The sequence below is a fragment of the Vanessa atalanta genome, chromosome 21 (assembly GCF_905147765.1).
Source record: "Vanessa atalanta chromosome 21, ilVanAtal1.2, whole genome shotgun sequence".
Lineage (NCBI taxonomy): Eukaryota > Metazoa > Arthropoda > Insecta > Lepidoptera > Nymphalidae > Vanessa > Vanessa atalanta.
In genome coordinates this window covers 5873-28318 of record NC_061891.1, presented here as the reverse complement: position 1 = coordinate 28318, position 22446 = coordinate 5873, and the positions used below count along the sequence as shown (strand labels likewise).

Here is a 22446-nt window from a genome sequence, read left to right as displayed (position 1 = left end):
GCAATTCTTCTGAAGGAGAAATATAATCATATTTATACTAAATCAGAAGAGTCTTCTATCAAATTAACAGTATAGGGTCAATTATCAAATTAACAATATAGTAGAATGGCGCGGACGAAGCTTTACAGATATTTACCTATGAGAGTTATATATTGATAAAATATTTTTCACACAGTATACAGATACTTCTGTAAGGAATGTCGTGGCATATACATTTTAAGCGTTTGGTTATCAGTACATTAAACAACTAAAATATATTAAAAAAAGAGCCAATTTAATAATTCAGAGGTTATATTGTGTGAATCTCATTCGGTTTAGATTCACACGTTTTATTGCGGGTCCAAATCCGAGCAGAAGCAACTGAGTTTTCATTTAATCGTGTTCTCTATTCCCCGTGAGAAAAAAGCACCAAATCTTCTCCTCGAGGCTGGCGGCTGAAGTATGTTTTTATTAACTACGCGAAAAAGATATGTGGTAGAATGTATTAATCCCTAGCACGGTGAGGGCGAATAGAGCGAGCGGTTCGATGCTGATTGAGTTATAAAATTCGATTAGATTATTGCACCTGATATCACGACAGTGTGAAATCATAATCATCGTATGTCGGTACGAATGTCAGTAAACGCGGACAAATAAGCTTCGAGACTCCCCAGGGCTATCAATTACAATGTTTTTTATATAAATCTCCTGGATACTAGGCGAGGGCGGCTTCCCTTGCTCGGCGGCAGTGCGTCTCTGTTGACGACATAAGTAGCGCCATTTATTACGTTTAACGTAGCGACGGACAGAGCGCGCTGTAATAATATAACAGCCGAATAATGCTGAGCGATTCCTCGCAGTGTTTACATCCTTGCCGCTTTACCGCTACCTACTTAGAACGACCACGGCTGAAGACCTTGAGTTCATCGACGTCTGCGTATCCGGCGACCTTACTTCTATCATCAAAATTGCATCCGCGTCGCACTTGCGAAATGTTTGCATGTGTCGTGTGAAAGCTCCATGTGGCGATTCGCACGCACACATACATGCGTAACGTTATCGAGTAATAAGTTTTATTTATAGGCGATTGCAGCGCGCCTAGCGCGGCCTCGCGGATCCACGTCATCACATTTGCATTTGCGCGCGACCCTCATCGGAGGTCACACATGCGGCTCTTCGCCCTCTGTCACTACTGTGTGTTTCGTGGACCATCGTAGATATACATTTATCAATAAGCGTTGACTATAAATGGCAATCTTCGTCTCTTATAAATATACGGCACACTGTAGGTAGCATGTCGGATATTTCCCTCTATTGATTGATCACAAATAAATACCAAATATTTTTACAAAATGGGTCAGAGTACAGGCAAATGGCCCGCGGTGTACCGTCGCTACAAGTGCCATGTGCGTATAGCAAAACAACCCTGTCCTCGTCTCCTCGCTTTAGAAGCGTAAAATCATCGGTAAGGGCCTATCGGGTATGTATGTCTTAGAGTATCTATCACCATGCATATTATATATTTTCAAATAAGAAGGGTCTCTTGTAGTCAAATCTAATGACAAAATCACAGATTAAAAACACGTTTTAAGTAGTATGTAACTACATATATTGTAGTTACCGTGCAACTGCATTGTTTTGCTTTGTATTCTTTTACTCGTAGTGTGTTTATGATAGTGTGTGCGCGCGTGTGTGTGTGTGTGTGTGATACGAGTCAGTGTGCGTCGGTGGGTGCCGGGATCGATGTGTCGAGACTGTTCTGCCCGCGAACACGGTGACCGTTTGTGTAAGTTTTGTGCCGCGTCATTTATAATCATATTGAATGTCTTTCAAATTTTAATAAATAATTGATGAAGATTATTCTAAAATATTTAAGTTCGATCTATTTGTTGTTAAATTCGATTGTTCAGTTTTTCTGTTTATTAGGTTTAAACATAAAACGAATTAGAGCTCCGGCTAAGCTCGTGTAAAGCTACAGAGCGGACACGATTACGACCGGCTGCGGCGACCGGCTTTCTAAAGCTGAATCAGATGATTTATGACAGGTATTATATTATTATACCAAATTTGGCAACACGCTTTGCGCTGTTATATTTGTATTTTTTAAATTGTATGTGTAGGTGAATGATTCTAATAGTACGCACACGTTGTTATTACCTTTTTTTAAAACATTGCTCTTACTATAACTAACGTAACAATAATGGCTACACACAATGAAGCATTTGGAAGTTTTACTTTATGAAACGAGAATTATTAAAATATATTTATGGATACTTTTTACTTTGAAGATGTCTTCGACTTAAGTCAGTTTCTGTTGTCTGTAGCTTCAGGCGCATTTAAAAAGCCAGTTGCGAGTGATGTGTGACCGCGGCTTTCATAACTGTAGTATTTTATAGATTGGCACTCGGGTGGTGTATCCCTCTGAATTGTGTATCTTAGATACACTCACATACTAATTATTTATAAGCCTATTAGTCTGAGATAACTAAAGGCAATGTACTGATTTACTACTTATTAAAGGATAGCTAAACTAAAAGTAATAGAAACTTAAAATTTTGAGGGTGTGGACCACGTCTTTCGTAAATAAGAAAAATTGTAAACCGCCTCACCGAATTAAAACCAGCCCATGGATGTGGCTTAATTATAAAAAATAAGGAGAACGAACTCTAGATTTCCGTGTAACGTCCGATAAAAACTTCAACTTCGTTCAATTGATCCGTACCAACCGGCTACTATTTGTCTCAAGATCGCAAGACGCAGCACATACCTCCGAAAAGACATAGCGCATACCATTTATAGTGGGTATTCCAGTATATTTGGCGCCGGCGAGTGAAGCAGGGGAAACGCGTAAATGGTTTTTTTACAGGTAAAAGGGGTGACGTGCTGAACGGGCACTAATTTGTTATTATTTTATCTTTCGGCAGGCGTAGCCTAATCGATTTAAATTTATGTAATTGACAAATTATTCAAAGAAAATTATCAAATGATGGAATGGTTTTTGTTTAGAAAATTGTAATCAGTATTTATATAATCTTCCGAATTATCATAAGATGAAGTAAACTGACTAAATAATTTTCATTTATTTTACATTAATTAAAAAAAAAAAACAGGTCGATTACGAGTCTGAGTAGCGCATTGTGGCGTCCGCGCTTTGCTTGAAGTGTATGCCCAAAGATATTATTCCCACTTTACCTTGTCGATTTTCATGAATAAATATTCGTATTTTTCCCCAATGTTACTTATTTAGTGTATAAAAATAACCCTATCTACTATTTGGGTACCATGAATACATTTTTATAGTCATGGAATAAATGCGATACAGGCGATCTTTCATGTAAAAGCTTGAAATTCAAAAATAATGAATAATACAGACGGATCATATTATGTAAAGACTTTTTTTTAATTAGATGCTAGCATGTAGTTCGGTGTTGTGCTAAAATATAATATTATAACAGCTATTCAAATGTAGTTTGTTTATGCGTTGGTTGGCACGCAAACAAGCGTGTCCCATGTTTGACATTACTCTGACTCTTGACATTACCACTACTCGCGTGACAACATCTCTCCAGAGATTTAATACTTTGTTTGCTGTCTGTCTGTTGTCTCTCTCGACTGCCGGCGGCGCACATTCGGATAGTTAATTAATTGTGTCCATTGATTTATAGTTACTTGTGAGTTACGTCACGAAATGTATTCGAATCAGCACACGGGTGCGAGTTAACGACCTCTGCGACGCGTCACGCCACTAACTTGTGGCGAATATTTTTTTCTCAACCCTGCTCACTAACTGGACTTAGAAGATTCCGTGAATTAGAAGATAATAGAAGTATTTGAGGGTTTGGTTTTTTCGTGTGAAATATCTATTTAGGTGTACCATTCTTCCAATTATACTTAACTGGAAAATTAGAGAAGCGCTATAATCTATTTTTACATTTTTTCATTAAAGTGGGTATAAGCAAAGTCATCACTTAATTTCGACATAAAATATGAAGATCATTCATAACATTTTTAATATAACTGATCCATGCGCGAATTTTATTTCGAAGTCTATTCATTTATTTCTATAAATAATAATTAAGAATAACTTTTCGACCGACTCCAAAAATGAGAGCATTAAACCGGTTGTTTTAATTTCCGACCGCTTACAGATACGTAGCTTTATCGCGGCAACATTTCGTCTGTCAACGAGAATAGGCCACAGAAGTATTCATTTTTCGCCACTTGCCAGTTGTTTCGCTCGTTTGTTTCACTCTGGAATTCAAATAACTCTCGAAAGACCCTGTGGAACTATTAGTGATTCAAGAAGGAATCGATAAATATTTATTGTAAGTAGATTATATTATTCTATTTCGACAAGAAAAATGACGGGTTTGTTCAATAGAGCGGAGCTAATTTGAATGATATTAAAGGCACAGGCGTCGTCGGCGGCTCGGCGGTGACGAGGCAATATCGAGGATTTACATAGTTGAAAAAACTGTCCGCACACGGCCTGCATGAATAATTTATAATCGATCTATCAAGTAAGTAATATATGACGGGATAACGCGAACGCGAGAGGTCGCTGGCATCACGTCTCTTGTGTTCTGTTAATGCTAACAAATTTCAAGAGTGTGACATAACACAAATATAAATCTCTGCGTGTATGAACAATAATATCCTTTGCCCTTAGCTTTATATGATATCAAGATTTTTTAGAAAATCTATGGACATAAGATAGTTTATATTTCTTCGTTAATTGTCTATTTCTAGTACATCTCCATATTAAATAATTATATGTAATAGTGATATTATTCTTACATTGTTTTATAATTATTTTGCGTCTATATATAGGCGGTAGTGCATTTCGCGCCGCGGAGTAGCGTTTTAAGTACCGCATCTCTTTCTTAAAAACTGCGATGAGTTTGTTCTTCGGGGCGTTTTTGTGATAACGGTCCCTAATCGCGGTCCTTAAAGCAGTTTCAGCCTTCCGGTTGAAGGGGATGGTTGCGTCATTGTAACAGTTACGCTCATGCAACCACCAGTGATGTGATGTGTAGTAAATCATGTTCCCCGTGACACTGACACGTGACACATAGCAACAACTGTGTGAGATACGCTTTCTGTTGGAGCTGCAATTTCACAGTTGCCGCACGCGCACTATATTTATTTGAATGAATATTCCAAGATTCGTTTTATAAAATATTTGTGTCGTATTCGTGTTTTTGTTATTCGGTCTCTTAGCTTAAGGGAATTAATAAAGAAAGTTTTTGCCTCAACTACTGACACGAAACACGAAACTAAATATATAGTTCCAACAAGATGAAATTCTATGAATGCCTCCGAGGAAAGGGATTTACTCGCCGTGACCTTCTCTGTTTTTAGTTCAGAATTGCGAAAATATTTTTGATGTATTTAAGGAAGTGTTTTTATACCAATAATACGAGTCCGGTGAACACATATCGATATCACTACGTAGAGGTGGAGCAGTATCTTTCCTTAATATAAGGTAAACTTTGTTAGTAATTCATTGTGCCTTAGCACTGACTAATGGTTCCAAATGACGTAGTACTCGGTAAGCGAACGGTATCATCCATGTTTTTCAAAATAATTTTTTAATATTGTAATTAAAAATTTATTTTTAAAAACAGCGATCCGGCTTTATTCCAATAGGTTAACATAATATTATATAATAGATTTAACTTATAACAGGTAAAGTTAAATTAAAGCCTGTAATAGTACACTTCCTCGTCTAAACGTAAACACTTACAAGTAATGCAATCGAGGGAGTCTCATCGGAGGAAGTCGCGTGAGCCCGCAGCGGTCCAGCCATATCCGCGCGAGCGCCGCGCCCCTTAGAGCGCCCGCTGACACGAGCTCCAACCGATTCGCTGATAGGTTTCTAGAAGAGTACATTATAATTAGAATTACTAGACAACATGACTCAGGAAAGTGTTATTACAGGCACAAGGGTATTGACATCTCGGATCGCGAGGTGGGCGATGCATCGACAAAGTAATGATTTATAATACTCATAACGCTACTATTGGCGAAGGTAGCATCAGGTGAGCCGTCTTAACCGATTAACTCGTCCATAACCGTTTCAGTCCTGAGTGTTCTGGTATTAAATGTTGACAGGTTCAAAGTCTGTAGTATTCGATAGATACAGTAGTATAATTTGTGGTAGCTGGAACTCATAAACGCGCTATTTTGCATCAAAGAATAAATTATTTATTAAAAATATGTATGTATGTTTGATTTTTTTAATAATACATATATAAAATACATTAAAGCGGTTGTCGCATAAGTGTGCTGCTTTGCAAGCTTTCTGGTAAATGTGGTAAAGTTGCAGGTACAAGTAATCCACGTCTGTAGGTCCTTATAAAAGTAGCGTCAGTGCCGTAGTTTTATGTGTATGTGTATCAGTAGTACTCACAGGTCGCGCAGGCCGGCGGCGGGTTGCAGCGCGTCCGGCGGCAGCGCGCTTATGTTGTTGCTGGAGACGTCCCTGTTCCGAGAGGCAAGGACAAATACATGAGAAATGTCGAAGATCAATGTTGTTCGCTTCTATTTTGTTCTACTATAATTTTTTGGCACATCAATACAAATATATAAACCTAATCATATATGTTTTTGGGATCAGATATACATGCGTGTTCTACTAATATTGGATAATACATGTATATTTTCAGTTTCAGAGTAAGTCAAGTCAAAATCTTTATATCCATTACTCTTCCTAATTTATTGACAAAAAAACTACACCGGTACGTAAGGAAATACCACAGAAACTAGAAGAATCTACAAAAAAAACTTCAGCAGGTTTTCCCCTTTTTTACTGAAATACACGGAGTGCACGCGCTTTGCGCGATTAATGCCTTGGCATGTATAGTAAATAAATAAGTAGTGTAATTATATATCGGCGTGTATTGCCTGTTTTTAAACATTTTATGTCATAGATTTCATACGCAAAATGCATCAGCATTTCTCGTATGTTTATGTCATATGTAACGTTTCGTTCACTGACGTGTGTGGGTGTGTGTGTGTGTGTGTGTGTAATTTTTGAATGATTTATAGTAATGGTTCGATAGTTGAACGATACGGAGATGTCGAGGCGATGTGTCACTTTTTACTACGGAGAGTTGTAAGAAGTAGGACGGGGCGATACAAAGTGCGTCACATCTTCGTGTGCGGAGTTGTTAATGCTTCTTCAAGAGTCTCGTCGAACGGGAACGACGCTTTTAACTATTTATTTTTGTTACGTTATAAATTTTAAAATTGTGTTTATCTTACGATCTACTTATTTAATGAATGCTAAAATATTTGAACGTTAAATGTCTTTAGGACTCTTTCGTAAAATGTTTTTATTATATTTATTTGAGAGAGGAACTAATGAGCTTCGTGATGCCGAGTATTCGCTTATACATATATGTCATCACATTACTAGACATGGCGATAAAATCTCATCTAATTAGAGGCAGATGTTTAGGGTTCTCGTCTCTAAAAAATTGTAACAAGTTGGTCTCCGCTACCTACCCACCCAAGCGTATTTATTTGGTGACACTTTTGAACAAATTACTTTAGTAAGACTTTATGCTTGTAGTGTAGATAAAGTTCATCTAGTGCAGAATTTTACCATTTATAAGAGTGTGCGTTAAATTTCAGCTCAATCAGTCGAGTGAAACCGTTGCACAATTGGATCGTCAAAAACTTTGACTACTTTCAAACAATTCGTATAAAAACTTACGAGTAAACTTAAGACTTCTTAATATATTTTTAATGTTTTTTTTAAATGTGTGTCAATAAAGTCTTATTCTTAAGTATTAAAGCCTGCTATGCAATCTTTGTAATCACAAAGATTCTATTTATATTCATAAAAAAATCGATCGTTTTAGTTTTCAATTCAAAACTCACGGAATTTAGATACTACATGGAAATTGCTAGTTTACAGCAGTAAGTGATCGCCTGATAGGGAGGTGCGGGGTAGAGGGAGCACGCGGGAAAGGGCGGGTGTTCCCATGATAACGAGCGCGGTGCGTTATTGCCGCCATCCATCATCGCCCGTCAGCGCCACCGCCACTGCCACCCCTCCGGTCGCTACATCTTACGAAGGTACTTTCTAGAATTACTAGGAAATTTCCTTTCATTTTTATTGCTAGCATTTCGCTGACAAAAGACGTTATGGCTTAAGTCCATCTTTTCAAATCGGTAGGTTTGTCACTTGACACAAATTAAAAACTGATTCAACGCAGACATCATTATAGTTATTGTCAGTTGTAATAGTTTCCGGCCTGTCTGTTCAATGCCTCGACAGTTTAGTGACTATCCTGGTCGGCTGCAGTTCATGCAGCTCGGAAAGCCGATCATTTTACGCCAGATGCGTCTCCGGTCGAGGTGACGAAGCACCTGTTTTTAATGTTGGCTATTTACCTTTATATTAATTATTATCTTAATATTTATTATTTTTATCAGTATATTTTTATAGAATAGATTTCTAATCGAAACTTCGTAAAATATTCGATTATAATGCTCAAGCATTATCAGATGCTTAAGATAAAACGTCCAAGGACGCGTCGACGTGACGAGCTCTTCGGGCTAGGTCGTAACATTCATTAAATACTTTAGTATAATTTTATATTTAATCTGGGGCAATAATATCGGGTGGCGGGGGCGTCGCTCGCACCGCCTCGCTGTTTCACCCGCGGCCAATTATTTTGCATAACCTCTCCAGAGGCTAAACGTCATAGCGATTAATCGTATAATAAATTTGTAAACGCAAGGTTTCATGTTAATATACAAAATCGTTTAGAGTGTACTGGTACGTCAAAAGTGTCACTGTGAATGATTCCTGGCTGATCGCCATCTAGCTGTATATGCTCCGCATTTTTCCCACGTCCTCCGGCGAAGCATGCGTGGCCCGCGCGGAGCGCCGCCGCCGGCCTCGACCTGCGCCAGTGAATGGGTCGCACGCGCTCGCGTGTACGACTTACATGATAAACGAAACCAAACATTCTTTTTCTTTATTTCATACACGAATATTCACCATCGACAATCAGAATATGTTTACTGTAACCACCGAAATCTCACTGATAAAGTTATTCGTTAAGTTAGGTAAAGTAAGGCACAAATATTACAATAAAAAAATATCCTAAACAAGCGACTTCTCCGGCAGTATTTGTTTATGTTTTTCAATTTTATTAAACATATTTGATACAACAATGTTACCTTATCTATTAAAGGTAAATATATTCCGTCGCGGAATTTTTAGTAGTAATTATTAGCATTCGGAAAGATCTCGCACCGATAATTGTGTTCCGATTACATTGAACAATAATAAGCTCTCCAAAAAAATACAACGTGTAAGCATAAGCATACTATGTCCGCCTTGAAATTATAAGCCATAATAATTAGAGAGTTATCTGTCAACCGAATATTTGAATTTGTGTCAAATCGAGAAAAGTAAAGCGTTATACTGCGGCCTAAAATATTCAATAAGAGCAGCTGGAGGCTGTGGGCCTGTTGGGTTGTTGGGAAAGGTTTGCATGCTTTACTAAGGAAATTATTTCCAATCTTACGTTTATTGTAACAAAGCTTAGAAAATACTTTTGTTCAAGCATCGTAATTAATCGAAAAATTACCTTTCCTAAAAACAAAACTTTCATTTTCTTTTAACACCAAAAAGTAAGGTTATGTGTTTTTGTGTAATGCAAAATTAAACTAAATATAATATAAGTTTATTTTTATATTAGGTGTTGCTGCTTACGATTGTGTCTGGATACACACATGGTGCTCTACGTTTAACGTATATAACGGATACAGTCTATACCTGTCTATTTTAAAGATTCACATAGAAGCTATTATATACTAAATATTTTGTTGACGTATTGGTAATTTTCTTCCATATATAAAATAAATTAATCCTTGTATTGTTTGGAAGGGTTAGTAGGAATATCAAATCTTTCTGCTGGAGATATTTGCAGTCGTCAGAAATACGTTCAAGAATTCGATAGCACTCTTCAGATATAATACAATGACTTGTCATTCTGAGGTATTCAAAACCAGCTGATATATTAATTTATTATATATTAGGGGTTTTTAATTTATTTTATGATGAATTAGTTTTATACGTATTTAAGTACGCAACCATCGATCAAGCCGTGTGGTTTAAATTGACGACCTAATAATTATGAACACAGACCAGTAATTTGTAGATAAACATCGTGAATGTTTTGCGGGCTTATCATGAAGTATTTGAGCATAAGCGGATTTCCCTCACGAACTCTATCTAATGCCATTGAAGTTTTAAATTTGATCAGTTTTTGACTGCTATCCAACATATTTCAAGCTTTAATTATTTTGATTAGTGTCAAGGGAAGGATTTAATTAAATAGATACAGACGAAAATAAGCAACTAATTTCGTTTATGGTTTAATTTTCATGAAAAGGTCTAATAACTCCCAGGCACATAAACATAAATAAAATAATAAAATGAAACGAAGTAATTAATAAATGGTAATATTAAAATTTAAGGCTTCAAGATAGGATTGCATGGTAAGACATTTTTCAGATCGTATCGCGATGTAGTTATGTCCCGGCGCCAGAATAAAATGACCAAGGACGTTTAATGTGTGCGGTGTAAATGGAACGGTAGAGCTGAGTTTTAAAGCATTCGTTAAGTTAAAAGTAAATAGAATACAACGGGGCAAAAATGTAGTAAGAGCGGGAAGTTTGAAACGGTCTTGTATCAATATCGTTTGCAAAATAACTGTTAATTTTACAAGAAATAAAAAGGAAAATCATGTAAAATTTAAGAATTTCTTATTACAGAAGTTCCTAATCCGAACTCGAGTTAAAAGGGCACAAATATTTTACGGCCTCCACTTGACTTAAGCCGCCACGGAGAATGACTTAAAAGATTACGTCAGTTAAAAATAATTTATAATAGGCTACATGATGTCATTATACTTTTACTTGTCGTCATTCGTTATTAAAAATAAGTATAGTAGTAGATCTAGGTTTTATTTTTTACATGGAAGCTGTTGAAACAATTCTTTTGCAACGACGACGACGACGACCGAGTGACGCGGAATATGATCGGATAATGTTTACTCGTCGACGAGTTTTGAATGGATATTCTCGCACCGATTCCAATTACTATAATATGATTAATGTGGGTCACGAATAAATTGTACAAATAATATATTCCGCGCGCCGATCCAAGGAGCTTATCCTTCTTTACCGAGCCGCGCACTCGCTTCCTTCAAGTAATTCCAGCGTTGATTTCGTTAGCAGTAAATTAAAAAAAAATAGTTAAACGTATGTATATTTCAAAAAGTAATATCAATACCATATTGTTTATATTTTAAGGTAAGATAAGCTTAAGAGCCAACAAATACATTTAGGTTTGTAATAATTCACGAGAAAAACTTTTAATGAAAATGAAATCAACGACATAAAGTAACAGGAAACGCCCCAAAACGTGAGACAACTCAATTGAGTTTTTCTTAAAATGGTATTATATATAACCGCTGCCGCACTGTTTGAAGTCGGTGCCAAGCTCGAGAAATATGATTCACTTAGCAATATACACCACTTTATCAATTCATTAAGGAATAGCATTATAATTAATTAAAGCTTCGAATATGTTATTGAATAATAATAATGGCTTGTGATAGTAATACTTGCTAACGACGAGTTGGACGTGTCAGTTTTTATTTAGGTTGGATTTTGTGCACATCTGCGTGCCCCATGCTTGGCATCGAGTGGTCAGTTTTGTAGGAAAAGACTTTTTATTATACTTTTGAAGTTTTTTAATTCGTGTTAATTATTTTTACACACACTTTTCAGCTTCATTATCGTATGTACATCTTTTTATCTGTGCATGTAACGGAATCTTTAAACGCGATTTTTACTGACTTCAAAACGTTGGATCAAATTGAAATTTTGCACACTTACCCAAGATCGATGACAATATATTGTACTACTGAGATTATCTGATGATTATCTGAACTGGAAAGTGACAAGACCCTGGAATGTCTCCTAGTAAACTCATCGATTTTGGCATCATTATATCCACTTTAATAAATTATTTACTTTTTATATAAGATTTTAAATTAACATGGTTATTTTTATTACTAACAGTATTTAAAACGGGATATTTACCATGTTTTTTATTCATTGTCTTGTTCACGAGACAGTCTCGTGAACAAGACATTCGTAGATAATGTCGAAATATCGTGCTCCAACAAATAAAAATAAAAAACATGGTAAATATCCCGTTTTAAATACTGTTAGTATTTACTTTTTATTTGTTATCTAAACTTAAAAGAAGATAAGTAATACATAAGACTAAGATATAGTACATCGATCGAACTCTGAAAAAATAAATTTGAAAGGGATTTAAATATATGATACTTTTATAATCGTGTCTACAGTGAAAATGAATTTTGGCAAGTATTGCAAACATCTTATCAAACCTCAAGAAATACAATTACCATGATGGCGTATGTTACGTGTTCTCTTGAATTGGACAATTGGTCTACATATATTAAATAAATCATAAACATGGCTTTAGCTCTAAGGCCCTAACGGGTAATTATAGAGAACTGACACGAATTTTAATTTTTGTTGTTAGTGCCATTATTTGATTGAGGTTCATTAACAACACGCTTAATTTATCATCTGGTTGGGAACCGGTTTTATAAATGAAATAAATGCATTACCCATGAAAGAAAGTATGGTTCTTTCATTTATTTTGTCAATAATGTTATGTGAAGATTTACACATAATATGTACAATAAATCAGTTTTCTTCCTTTTTAGCGTCTATAAATTACACGACGTAGCGCTTGCCATAAAATAATCGTAATACCGGCAACTATTAATGGTAAAGCATTCCAGACGAACGCTGGGCCCGAGGAATTCGCTTTATAGAGACAGGAGAATGTTACTATTGGGGCCGCGTCGGATTATTATAGGCGCGAGGCTCATCAGGCACGCGCGAGCGCCGCTTCGCGTTCTCCGCACCGAGTTGTCCGTCTCCACATTTATATGGAAACAAGTTTGGGATGTCGTAACGTTTACGAGTTTGCCTCGGGCGATCCTCTGGGTACTGCGGGTCGTTATTGTTGCTGATACGTTATGCGATTTTGCTAAGCAGCTTATCGAAACAGCACTGTAAGCGCAGTGTGCGCTGTTTCAGGATAGCTCAAAGATGGTGAGTTTTCCTTTTTGTTATGCTGTAGGAGGTTGTAAGCCGGGCCCGCTAGGGGGAGGGGCTGTCGGGGGAGTGGGTGACCTGCAGCCTGCAGCTGTGCCCTCAGTTCTATAAATAGACAGCCTAGATCCTGTTGCGTCCGCCTGATAGCACGTTTCCGTGAAACAAAAGCTTAATTTATTTATGTTTGCGCTGATAACGCTTATCAGATTATGCGTGCAAATTTATTAAATTGAACAACGTCGCATCTAATTATGAAAATTGCTCTTAAATCATAGCGATTTCTTGACCTATTTTTCTTATCAACTGGTTCGTGGGGGGCGGTCAAATTATTTATTAATTTCCTTTTCTGTAGGTAAATCATCAGGCGCTGCGTCGGTAATGAGGGGAGGCGAGCGGGAAGAGTACAAGCTCCTAATGGCATTATCATATTACCATCGATTACCTTCGAAACCGGCGTAAAATACTTTACTAAATCAATGAACTGTTCTTGGATATATTCGTTTATTAGATCTTTGCGGAGAACAATATTCATCTTTAACGATAACATTTCTAATATTGCGACTGAAGCTTACGCAATTTAGTGATTGCCATTTTTAAAATTTCAAACTCATTCGTATACATTGAGCGCTTTGGAGGCACGGAGGTTGAAAAATGGTAGGCATTTCTTGCGTTAATTAAAAGCAACCGGGTGTGACGCGACCTTCTTTATCCTCATCGTTAATCGCGTCGTCCTTCCGCTGCTCTACGAAGCCACGAAAGAACTAGTTTATTGTTATTCTTATCACCAGATTAACATTTATATCGAGTATAAAATAAATCACATTTTAAAAATAATTTAAAATTAAATGCGAATTGAGTGCAAGACTAATCTCGGAATAATCAGTTTTATATAATATAATGTACATATTACAACAGACTTGAGCTTATCGCGTTGTATTTACTTCCACGAGTATTTGTCAATTTGGTCAAAATTTTTATGACTTTTAAACATCTTCAACAATTTTATCCACAAATCTATATAAATGATTGAAATTTGTTTAAAAAAGTTGTTTAAAAATAAGTCTACTTTGAGGTTAATATGGCTGTTTGCGAGTTACTAAGTTTTGGCTGTCCGTCTCTATGTCCTGGGGTAATCTTAAAAACGGCTATAAATAACAAATTGAAATAATCGTTATAAAGTATATTCCGAGGTAAAATTATGTAAATCTGTTTAATATTTGAGTTTGGTTGGTGGTTTGGTTTGGTGAGTCATTCTCAATATACAATGGTTAGACTGCTGAGTGGTGTGACTTTCATTTAAATTACAAATGTTTTAATTTTATTTTCAAAGCCGAGACCACGAACCTCCCTTTTCGCTATCAAGTATGATAACAAAATATGCAAATAATTTTGTATATTTTTTATCTAAATATTCAAGTTGTAGTAAAATATTACTCGTACTAGAATATAAATTTACTTTACAAGCAAATCATTCTTAAATCACTGTCGCTCCCGACGTTCTCGAGATATTTTCCCTCGTTTGTCGTTGATCGTTCCCGCGTTTGAATGATCGAATCGCTATTTATAATGAAGAAACCGTGAAGGATTAATTGGTTTATCTTGTCTTATATTTAATTTGTTGACTGACTGTTACTTTCTAGTGCACAACAGTAGAGGTGCAGTCATTTCTCAATTATATACAAAAGGTATACGAGGCCTGGGACCTTTGTACTCAACTTCGAATCTTCTTAGGTCGTAGTATAGGAGCTATCGGTATGTGGGTTTAATAACTACGGATTATATACATTATATAGAGATATTGCGAATCACTCGATTAGATCTTCCGCCAGTACTTAATATAATTGTGTTCCGGCTTCAAGGGTGGGTTGGTCATGTATAGAATGGTTAATATTGCTTCGTCAATGTTTATGGGCAGTTGTGACGACTTACCATCAGATGGCCAATTTGCCCTTTCGCCAACCAATATAACAATCTGTCTGTCTGAACGCGATGAACTCAAAGGCGACCGTAAGTTTTTTTTTTCTCGTTTCAAAGCTCGTATGAAAAAACTTAATCTATATCGTGTGCCGCTAAATCAATAGAGTCGTAATATTTATGTGGTCATATAATTTTCTCAGTGGAAAAACTCATTACGCGTTTCCTCCACCTAAAATGGGGCGGTATGTGGGGTCAGCGGTGCCCAGGACCTCTAGTGCGTCCTAGTAGACCGGATTACCCACTAAAGAACCAGCAGTTCTCTCTCCGTCTTTTCCACAGAATTGCTTCCGCACGTTATTTAGTTTATAATGCTTATACTATTCATCCGAAGCCGTAACTGGATGATAGTATGTAGTAATTATGCGTGAATACCGAGTGTCGCAGCAGAGCAGTCGGTATGGCAACAGTGAAACGAAAACTCGATATCTTCGGTAACGGTGTGCGTGTTCTGTACATTGAGAGTTTTACGACATAATCATCAGTTTCAGATGTAGGGATTCCATACTCCGACACATAACCCTTCGAATCCGTTCACGTGGCGGGATTGAGAGATCCGGGGTTCCTGGGGCAACAAGGAGTGGAGGCAAATAATTGTAATTTTACAAATGAATATGAACAATTTCTGTAAGGCGGCACTCAAACTCGTCGGAATTATATTTTTCTCTATTGTGGCACACCTCTTGTGGAGGAACCGGGGCGGTTGCTCCGGAATCTCTCCCCTAAATCCGGCCCTGTCTGATCAAACATAACATACATGAAACTGAAACCCCAAATTGAAGTAAATAAATATGTTATAAGTTAATATATCGAAAGCCGACGACCCGGTAGCCGCCTGGCGATGCCTCGACCGAGCACGACGACTGAGGAATGTACCGAGCAGTAAACGAATCGGGGATCGGAATAGCAATAATCGACACTACGTCGACATTTTTGTTTTAATTAAAAAGCAATACAGTATAGGAGTAAACAAAACGTACGAAAATATAGTCAATAAAGCACCGATGTAGATGTTCAAGTCAGTTGTTGGTTTTTTCCATGTCAACAAAATATTAAGCACCAGTAAACTTGTTTTAGTTAAAATTATTATAACCTATTATTGGTCGAAGGCATAGATTGATCGTATATCAACGCTATCATCTATCGACAATAAATAGATTGTATTAAGATAGTACTAATAGTGGAATGAATATAAAAGTAAGCATTTATTGGAAATATTTAAAAAGAAAAGATAAAAACCTCATTTTATCAAAACGGAGCTAAGAGCTACTGGTGAGGTGACCAGTAGCTCTCAGATCCATTTTGATGAGACAATTTGCTTTACTTTCAAATTATTACAAGAAATAATAAAAAAGAAGACATCAACGCAATACTTTTTTGACCTATAAATAAAAAAATAAGTGCCAACGGCGTCGTAAGTCGTAAAGCAAAGTTATGTTAATTAATTGACGCCCCTAACATCGGCACGAGGAAGTCGTTAAATCACAACTAATTACTTGATCTTTGAACTAAACCAAGGAAGTTGGAATTGACGCGATATATTACAAAATTGGCGTAATTGAATTAATATCCGTAACCAAGATATTAGTACGTGTCGCCATACTTACAGGACAAGGAGGCGTTCGTGCAGCGGCGGCAGCGCGTGTAGGCCGGCGGCCCGGCACGAGAGCCGCGCTCCGCCCTCGGCGCAGGCGCAGGCTGGCGGCACCGTAGCCGGGCAAGCCGCCGCTGCCGCCGCCAACGCCACCACCAGCGCCAGCGCCGCCGCCATGCTTCACCTTGCGCCTCCATTCGCGCCACTGCGTCGCCTCGCAAGAAACCCTCTCATCCTATCGTCGAACTTCCACTAGCCTAGCGGTTACAATTTTTTTCAAATCTCGAAAACAATGTTTTGCATTTGCTTATATCTGAGCCTTAGGGAGGCTGTTTTTTCAAAACAAAGTTATATTTTCGATAAAATATTAAGCTGTCAATCGCGGTATCGCGTGATAAATAGCGTTAAATCTTCAACCGTTACACACGAGCGTATATTGCGACGGTGCGACGCGTACTGGCGGACGCCGGAGGCCGGAGACCGGAGTCGCTCAGCGCGAGCCGGGGGGCGGCGCCGGTGCCGCAGAGTCTGGCCCCGCACTAGCCAACGCCGCCGCCTCTGCGCACCTTCTGTTCGCAGCATAACTTTTAACAAACAAACAGTACGTCGTCCAAACAAAAGATGTTTACAGTTTTAATGTGAAAATAACAGTTTTCTTTTACGCGGTAACGAGTCCAAGCTAAAGATAGTATTGGTCAGATATTGAGTTTCTATTTTATAAATATTACGTGCTTTCGTTGTTGGGGCTCTTATTGTATACCTGCTGCAATCATTTAATTCAAAGCAAAGTCATCATCACTCTATCTGCTGCTGCTATATATCTTTCTGCTGCTGCTTACAGCAGAAACTTGCACTTGTAACTTTTTTGTAGAAAAGGGGTGCAATGCAACTTACAAAAACACAAATATTATTTAAGTTCTGTAAATTTGCACACTAGCAATAAACTTTTTGTGTATGCGTAAAAGACTATAATATCCAGAAAACCTTCGTAGAGTTGTAATTCTGAATGCTTGATAATAATAATAATTATTTACTATTATTCTCTAAATGTTCTAGTAGGCACAGTTACATGACCTTTTGTTATTTGAGGGATTGTCCAAACCATAAAAAAATATAGTTGTAGAGCCTAGAGTTTATATAATCGACACGTTGAATTGTTATTATAAATATTTTCATAAGGCGGATTTGCTTAATTAATATAGCTCGGTAGTGGATGTACTCATATAGACCGACAAATCGCCAACTCTCCGTGGGAACTAAGACCTTGTGCCAGTAAATACACTCGCTTACTCACCCTTTACGCCGGAATACAACAATACTAAGCTTACTAAGTGAAAGTTTTGTCGCTAACTGGAAAAATCCCACAATGCACGTTATTTGTCTACAACGGTTCTAATTTTTGGCAATTGAGACTGACTTTTTTTCAATGCGTTTGTAATACTCTTTTTTTGTGAAGGTAATATTGATCTCACTGACACTGTTTCGGTGATGGGTCATAAAATGACTTTATTATTTACTAAGAACTTCTTTTTTTACAAAAATGTCGAATTGGATTCTTCGATACTCCAAAAATATATCAGAGAACAATAGAATCTTCTGAGAACTGCTATAAAGAATGCCTAATAATTAATAGTTTACACATACAATACATTACAGTGACCCCATTTAATTAGCTTGAAGAACTTGTATTATTAAAATCGGATATAACAACACCTAGACCCGAAACAAACACGGCGAGGTGAAGTTTCAACCGCTGTCGAAGGCGATTGTCATATTAGTAGTAGGTATATTAGTAGTTTAATAAATATTGTTTATAACACAACCCTTCTTCCGGTACCCTGGTTCACCTTCTGTTTCATTCATTAAATATGATGTGTAATTACTATTTGTACCTATATCTAAGTATGAATACAAATCGAGAAATAAGACGTACTCGTATGTGCAATTTTTAAGCTTAACATTACGTCCGTCAACAATCTCTCCGATTTAGATGTTTCTCATTTCAAACCATAATTAATTTTCATATTACACAATTAGATTCTCACCTATTATATAATATTAACTGCGGTAAAATTCTAAAAAATATGCAGCATCTCTCCGATTTAGATGTTTCTCATGTCAAACCATTAGGGTTTTGTGTCCTCACGACGACCTCCGTGGTCGAGTAGTGTATACACCGGTTTTTATGGGTACGCCACTCCGAGGTTCGATTCCCGGCCGAGTCGATGTAGAAAAAAGTTCATTAGTTTTCTATGTTGTCTTGGGTCTTGGTGTTTGTGGTACAGTCGTTACTTTAGATTTCCATGACACAAGTGCTTTAGCTACTTAGATTGGGGTCAGAGTAATGTATGTGATGTTGTCCAATATTTATTTATTATTATTTTGTCAAACAAAATGAATTGAGGCAAAAATATAAAAAAAAAATTGAATCATCTCACTAAATAATAAGTGTTTGAAAAAAATTCAAACATGTCACAAATTTTAATATTTCTCACAAAGTCTAATTAAACTGCAAGGACCTTCAACCTTTACCTAAGACAAAACTGAAAAAAAAAATCGAGCATCTCAATAACTCTTATATTCTCATACTTAATAATTAGAGTTTGGCACTTTTATTTGAGTATATATTAACTGTTTGACTCTATTACCTCAGGCAAATCTCTAAAAAACTCACTCACTCTCGAAAAGACTATTTAGAATTTTCCATTAGAAAAACAGTATTCTCGCAGGTCTACTCCAGCCGTTTGAAAGATTTGACCTTGTGCTTTATTAATTGTCATGGCGAAGCAAGCTTTAAGGGGACTACATGAGCTAAATGCAAGTTTTATAATGCAAAAAAGTATATGATCCAATGCAGTAAACCAAATGAAAAAAATATATGATAATCTTCAGGATACATGCTAAGTATTTGTTATTTTGAAAACATGATGTAATTAATTTGGTACGATAGAAAAAAATCACAAAGTTACCTCTAAAAAGATCTTTTAATCAATAATAACTATACTTATATACGTTCCATAATTCTGGTTTTTTGTCAGATTATTCTACAAGCAATATACTATTTAACCTGGGTGTCACTTTTTTTAGTAAAATCAATAGATTTTTTTTAAATCCGATATTCTTATTTTCGAACAAAATGCGTACGCATGTGTGCGTAAACGCCGTGTACAGACAATGCCGGCCGAGGCCTGATGCTATACAGACGTGTCGATCTTTTCGCCGCATCATTCATTACGTTACGAGATATTTTTTTGTAATTTTAATTGTAAATTCATTGTTTCATGTTTTCTTATAATAAATTTTATTCTTTCTTGTAAATAAATATATTAAGTTAAAATAGTGTAGTAGTAATTAGGCATTTGTTTTTTTATTATATTATTTGTTATAAATTTTAATTGTGTAAATATGGGAAATAAAGTGAAACGCGTGAGGAAAACTAAAAAACGTTTATATAAATCAAGCGCCGAACATACATATGAACGATATTAAAAGGTAAGAGTATTTAATTAGTAAACCTTTTTTTTTTTATAAATTATGAATATTGAAAACATCTATTAGAAAAATGTGCAATCAGTTCGCATATAATCAGATTTTTCGAGCCATTCTTAATAATTACGATAGAGTATTTGGTCAAAGGAAGGAAAACATCAATTGACTTTCATGGGGATCAAGTGACTACATTCGATCCCCATGAACTCGAAGTATTTTTTTTTCATTATAACTACTATGACATATTAAGATACATATTTTTTAAATACATAATTTTATAATTAATAAAAATGTAATTACTAACATATATTTATTTTTTACAGAATAAAGAAAGTCGAAAACAATAACACGGAAGCTATTTATATTGCGTAAGAGTTTAATTTTATCGATTGTTTATAATAAGAATTAAAGTTATGTATGAACTAATTTTAATAATAATAAAAAAAAGTAAAGTCGTAACAAAAAAAATGTAATTGTTGTGAACCAGGGAACTAGAATATTTAGAAGTGTCATTTGTACGTAATTCATAAATTTAAATTTTTTTGTAACGTCCGCTATATTAGATTGAATATAGCAGCAATTCATGAATCGTGCATTGTCATCGAGATTAAATATGTGAGCCAACTTTCAGCTGAAAGTGGGTGTAATATTTATTCCAAGATTCCAGGACATATGTAATAACATTAATACATACAAGTGAAATTAAATAAAAAAAATTAAAAAAAAATTAACACTAAATGTTTTTTTTGTAATACTAAATATAAATAAAAATATTTTAAGTTTAATTAAATCAGTTTTATTTTTTAATCATTTTCGAATAACAGTCAAAAGCAATACAAATAATTCTAATATCCTATCTATTTTTATGAGATTTATGATTAAACCTATTATGATTAACCTTTCATTCATCAATGATTCAATCAAATCGAATTGACAACATTTTTTTCTAGTAAATATTTAGATTTTTTTTTTTTAATTGAATATATATTTTTTCTTTATGAACCAATATTAATAAAACGAACAAATACTACGCTATATGTTACCCCACGGTCACTACACTACAGATTTCGAACACTTACGATTTTATTATATAAATAGATCATTAAACTTTTATAAAATGTTAAAAATTGGTATGTTTCAATATTTAGTATAAGAACTAATTGTGGTCTAATAATATAAATAATAGTAAAAAAAGGTTAAAACTAACTGTCTATTTTATTGTATACAAAATATAAACAAAAATATTGTAATTTTAATTGAATCAGTTTTATTTTATAATAATTTGTTAACTAACATCGAAAGAAATAAAAATAATTCTGTTGTCCTATCTATTTTTTATGAGATTTATGATTGATCTTACGTCGCTCGGTTTGACGCCATCTATTAGAATATTTGGGCGTAATCTCGTTACCTCGCTTAACCCTTAGTACACGGGCTTGCCGTTTTTGTCGATTTTGTAAGTGTGTGCGTGCGATTCTCAAGGGCACTTAGCTCTTGTAGTCCTCTTAAGCGCGAACTCTACTCTCTTGAACTTAAAAAGGTATTCTGAAGGTATCAAAGATATTCGTGGAATATATACTGTTTCACAACCATCCATCATCCAGTGCAGCCTAACTTCAAAAATGACAGATGTCTCCAGGGGTTAATTCAACACTAACGATTCAGAAGTGCTTTTATGAGCCTACTCGAATTAAGAAAAATTTGATTATGTTTTAAAACAAGTAAAATTTATTTACATAATACATTCAGGTCTGGTAAGAAATCACATAGTGACGGTTACGCTAGTATTTGCCTAGTCACTCGATACTTATAAAGTAAAAAAAGTAACTTCGAATATTAGATAGTTTACTATAAAAGAAACAAATAATAATATATGAATGGTTCTTCCGAGTTTCGCTGCTGCTGGAAACAATACGACGAGTATGTTTCTTACGATTTCGTAATTTGTTCTCCAGGTTTCTCATTTTACGACAAATGTATTGTATTGTTCTTTCCTGCATTCTTTTATATTTTAATAAGATTTAATCAAACCGCTACATCTAGGACGTAGGATCGGTATAACCATCACAGAAACAAAATTGACACATTTTAAATCTCAAAAAGAACATGTTTAAGGTTATTTTTTTTTTTTTTTAACATATCGAGGGTTCACGGGCTTTTTGTATTAAGTGACATTTTTAGAACCGTTTACTGTATTGTTTTCCTTCAAGTAATCCGCA

General features: G+C 35.6%; 1 protein-coding gene across 1 annotated transcript in view; it reads right to left on the bottom strand.

Moving 5' to 3' along the window:
• LOC125072266 (lutropin-choriogonadotropic hormone receptor) overlaps window positions 1-17175 on the bottom strand; it is a 45165-nt gene extending 27990 nt beyond the window's left edge. The window contains exons 1-3 of the mRNA XM_047682814.1: window positions 16752-17175; window positions 6392-6463; window positions 5726-5857 (exon numbers count right to left, since the gene is read on the bottom strand). Of these exons, the coding sequence (XP_047538770.1) occupies window positions 5726-5857; window positions 6392-6463; window positions 16752-16915 (368 nt within the window). The 5' untranslated portion in view covers window positions 16916-17175. The remainder of the gene's footprint in view (window positions 1-5725; window positions 5858-6391; window positions 6464-16751) is intronic.
• Between the last annotated feature and the right edge of the window lie 5271 nt (window positions 17176-22446).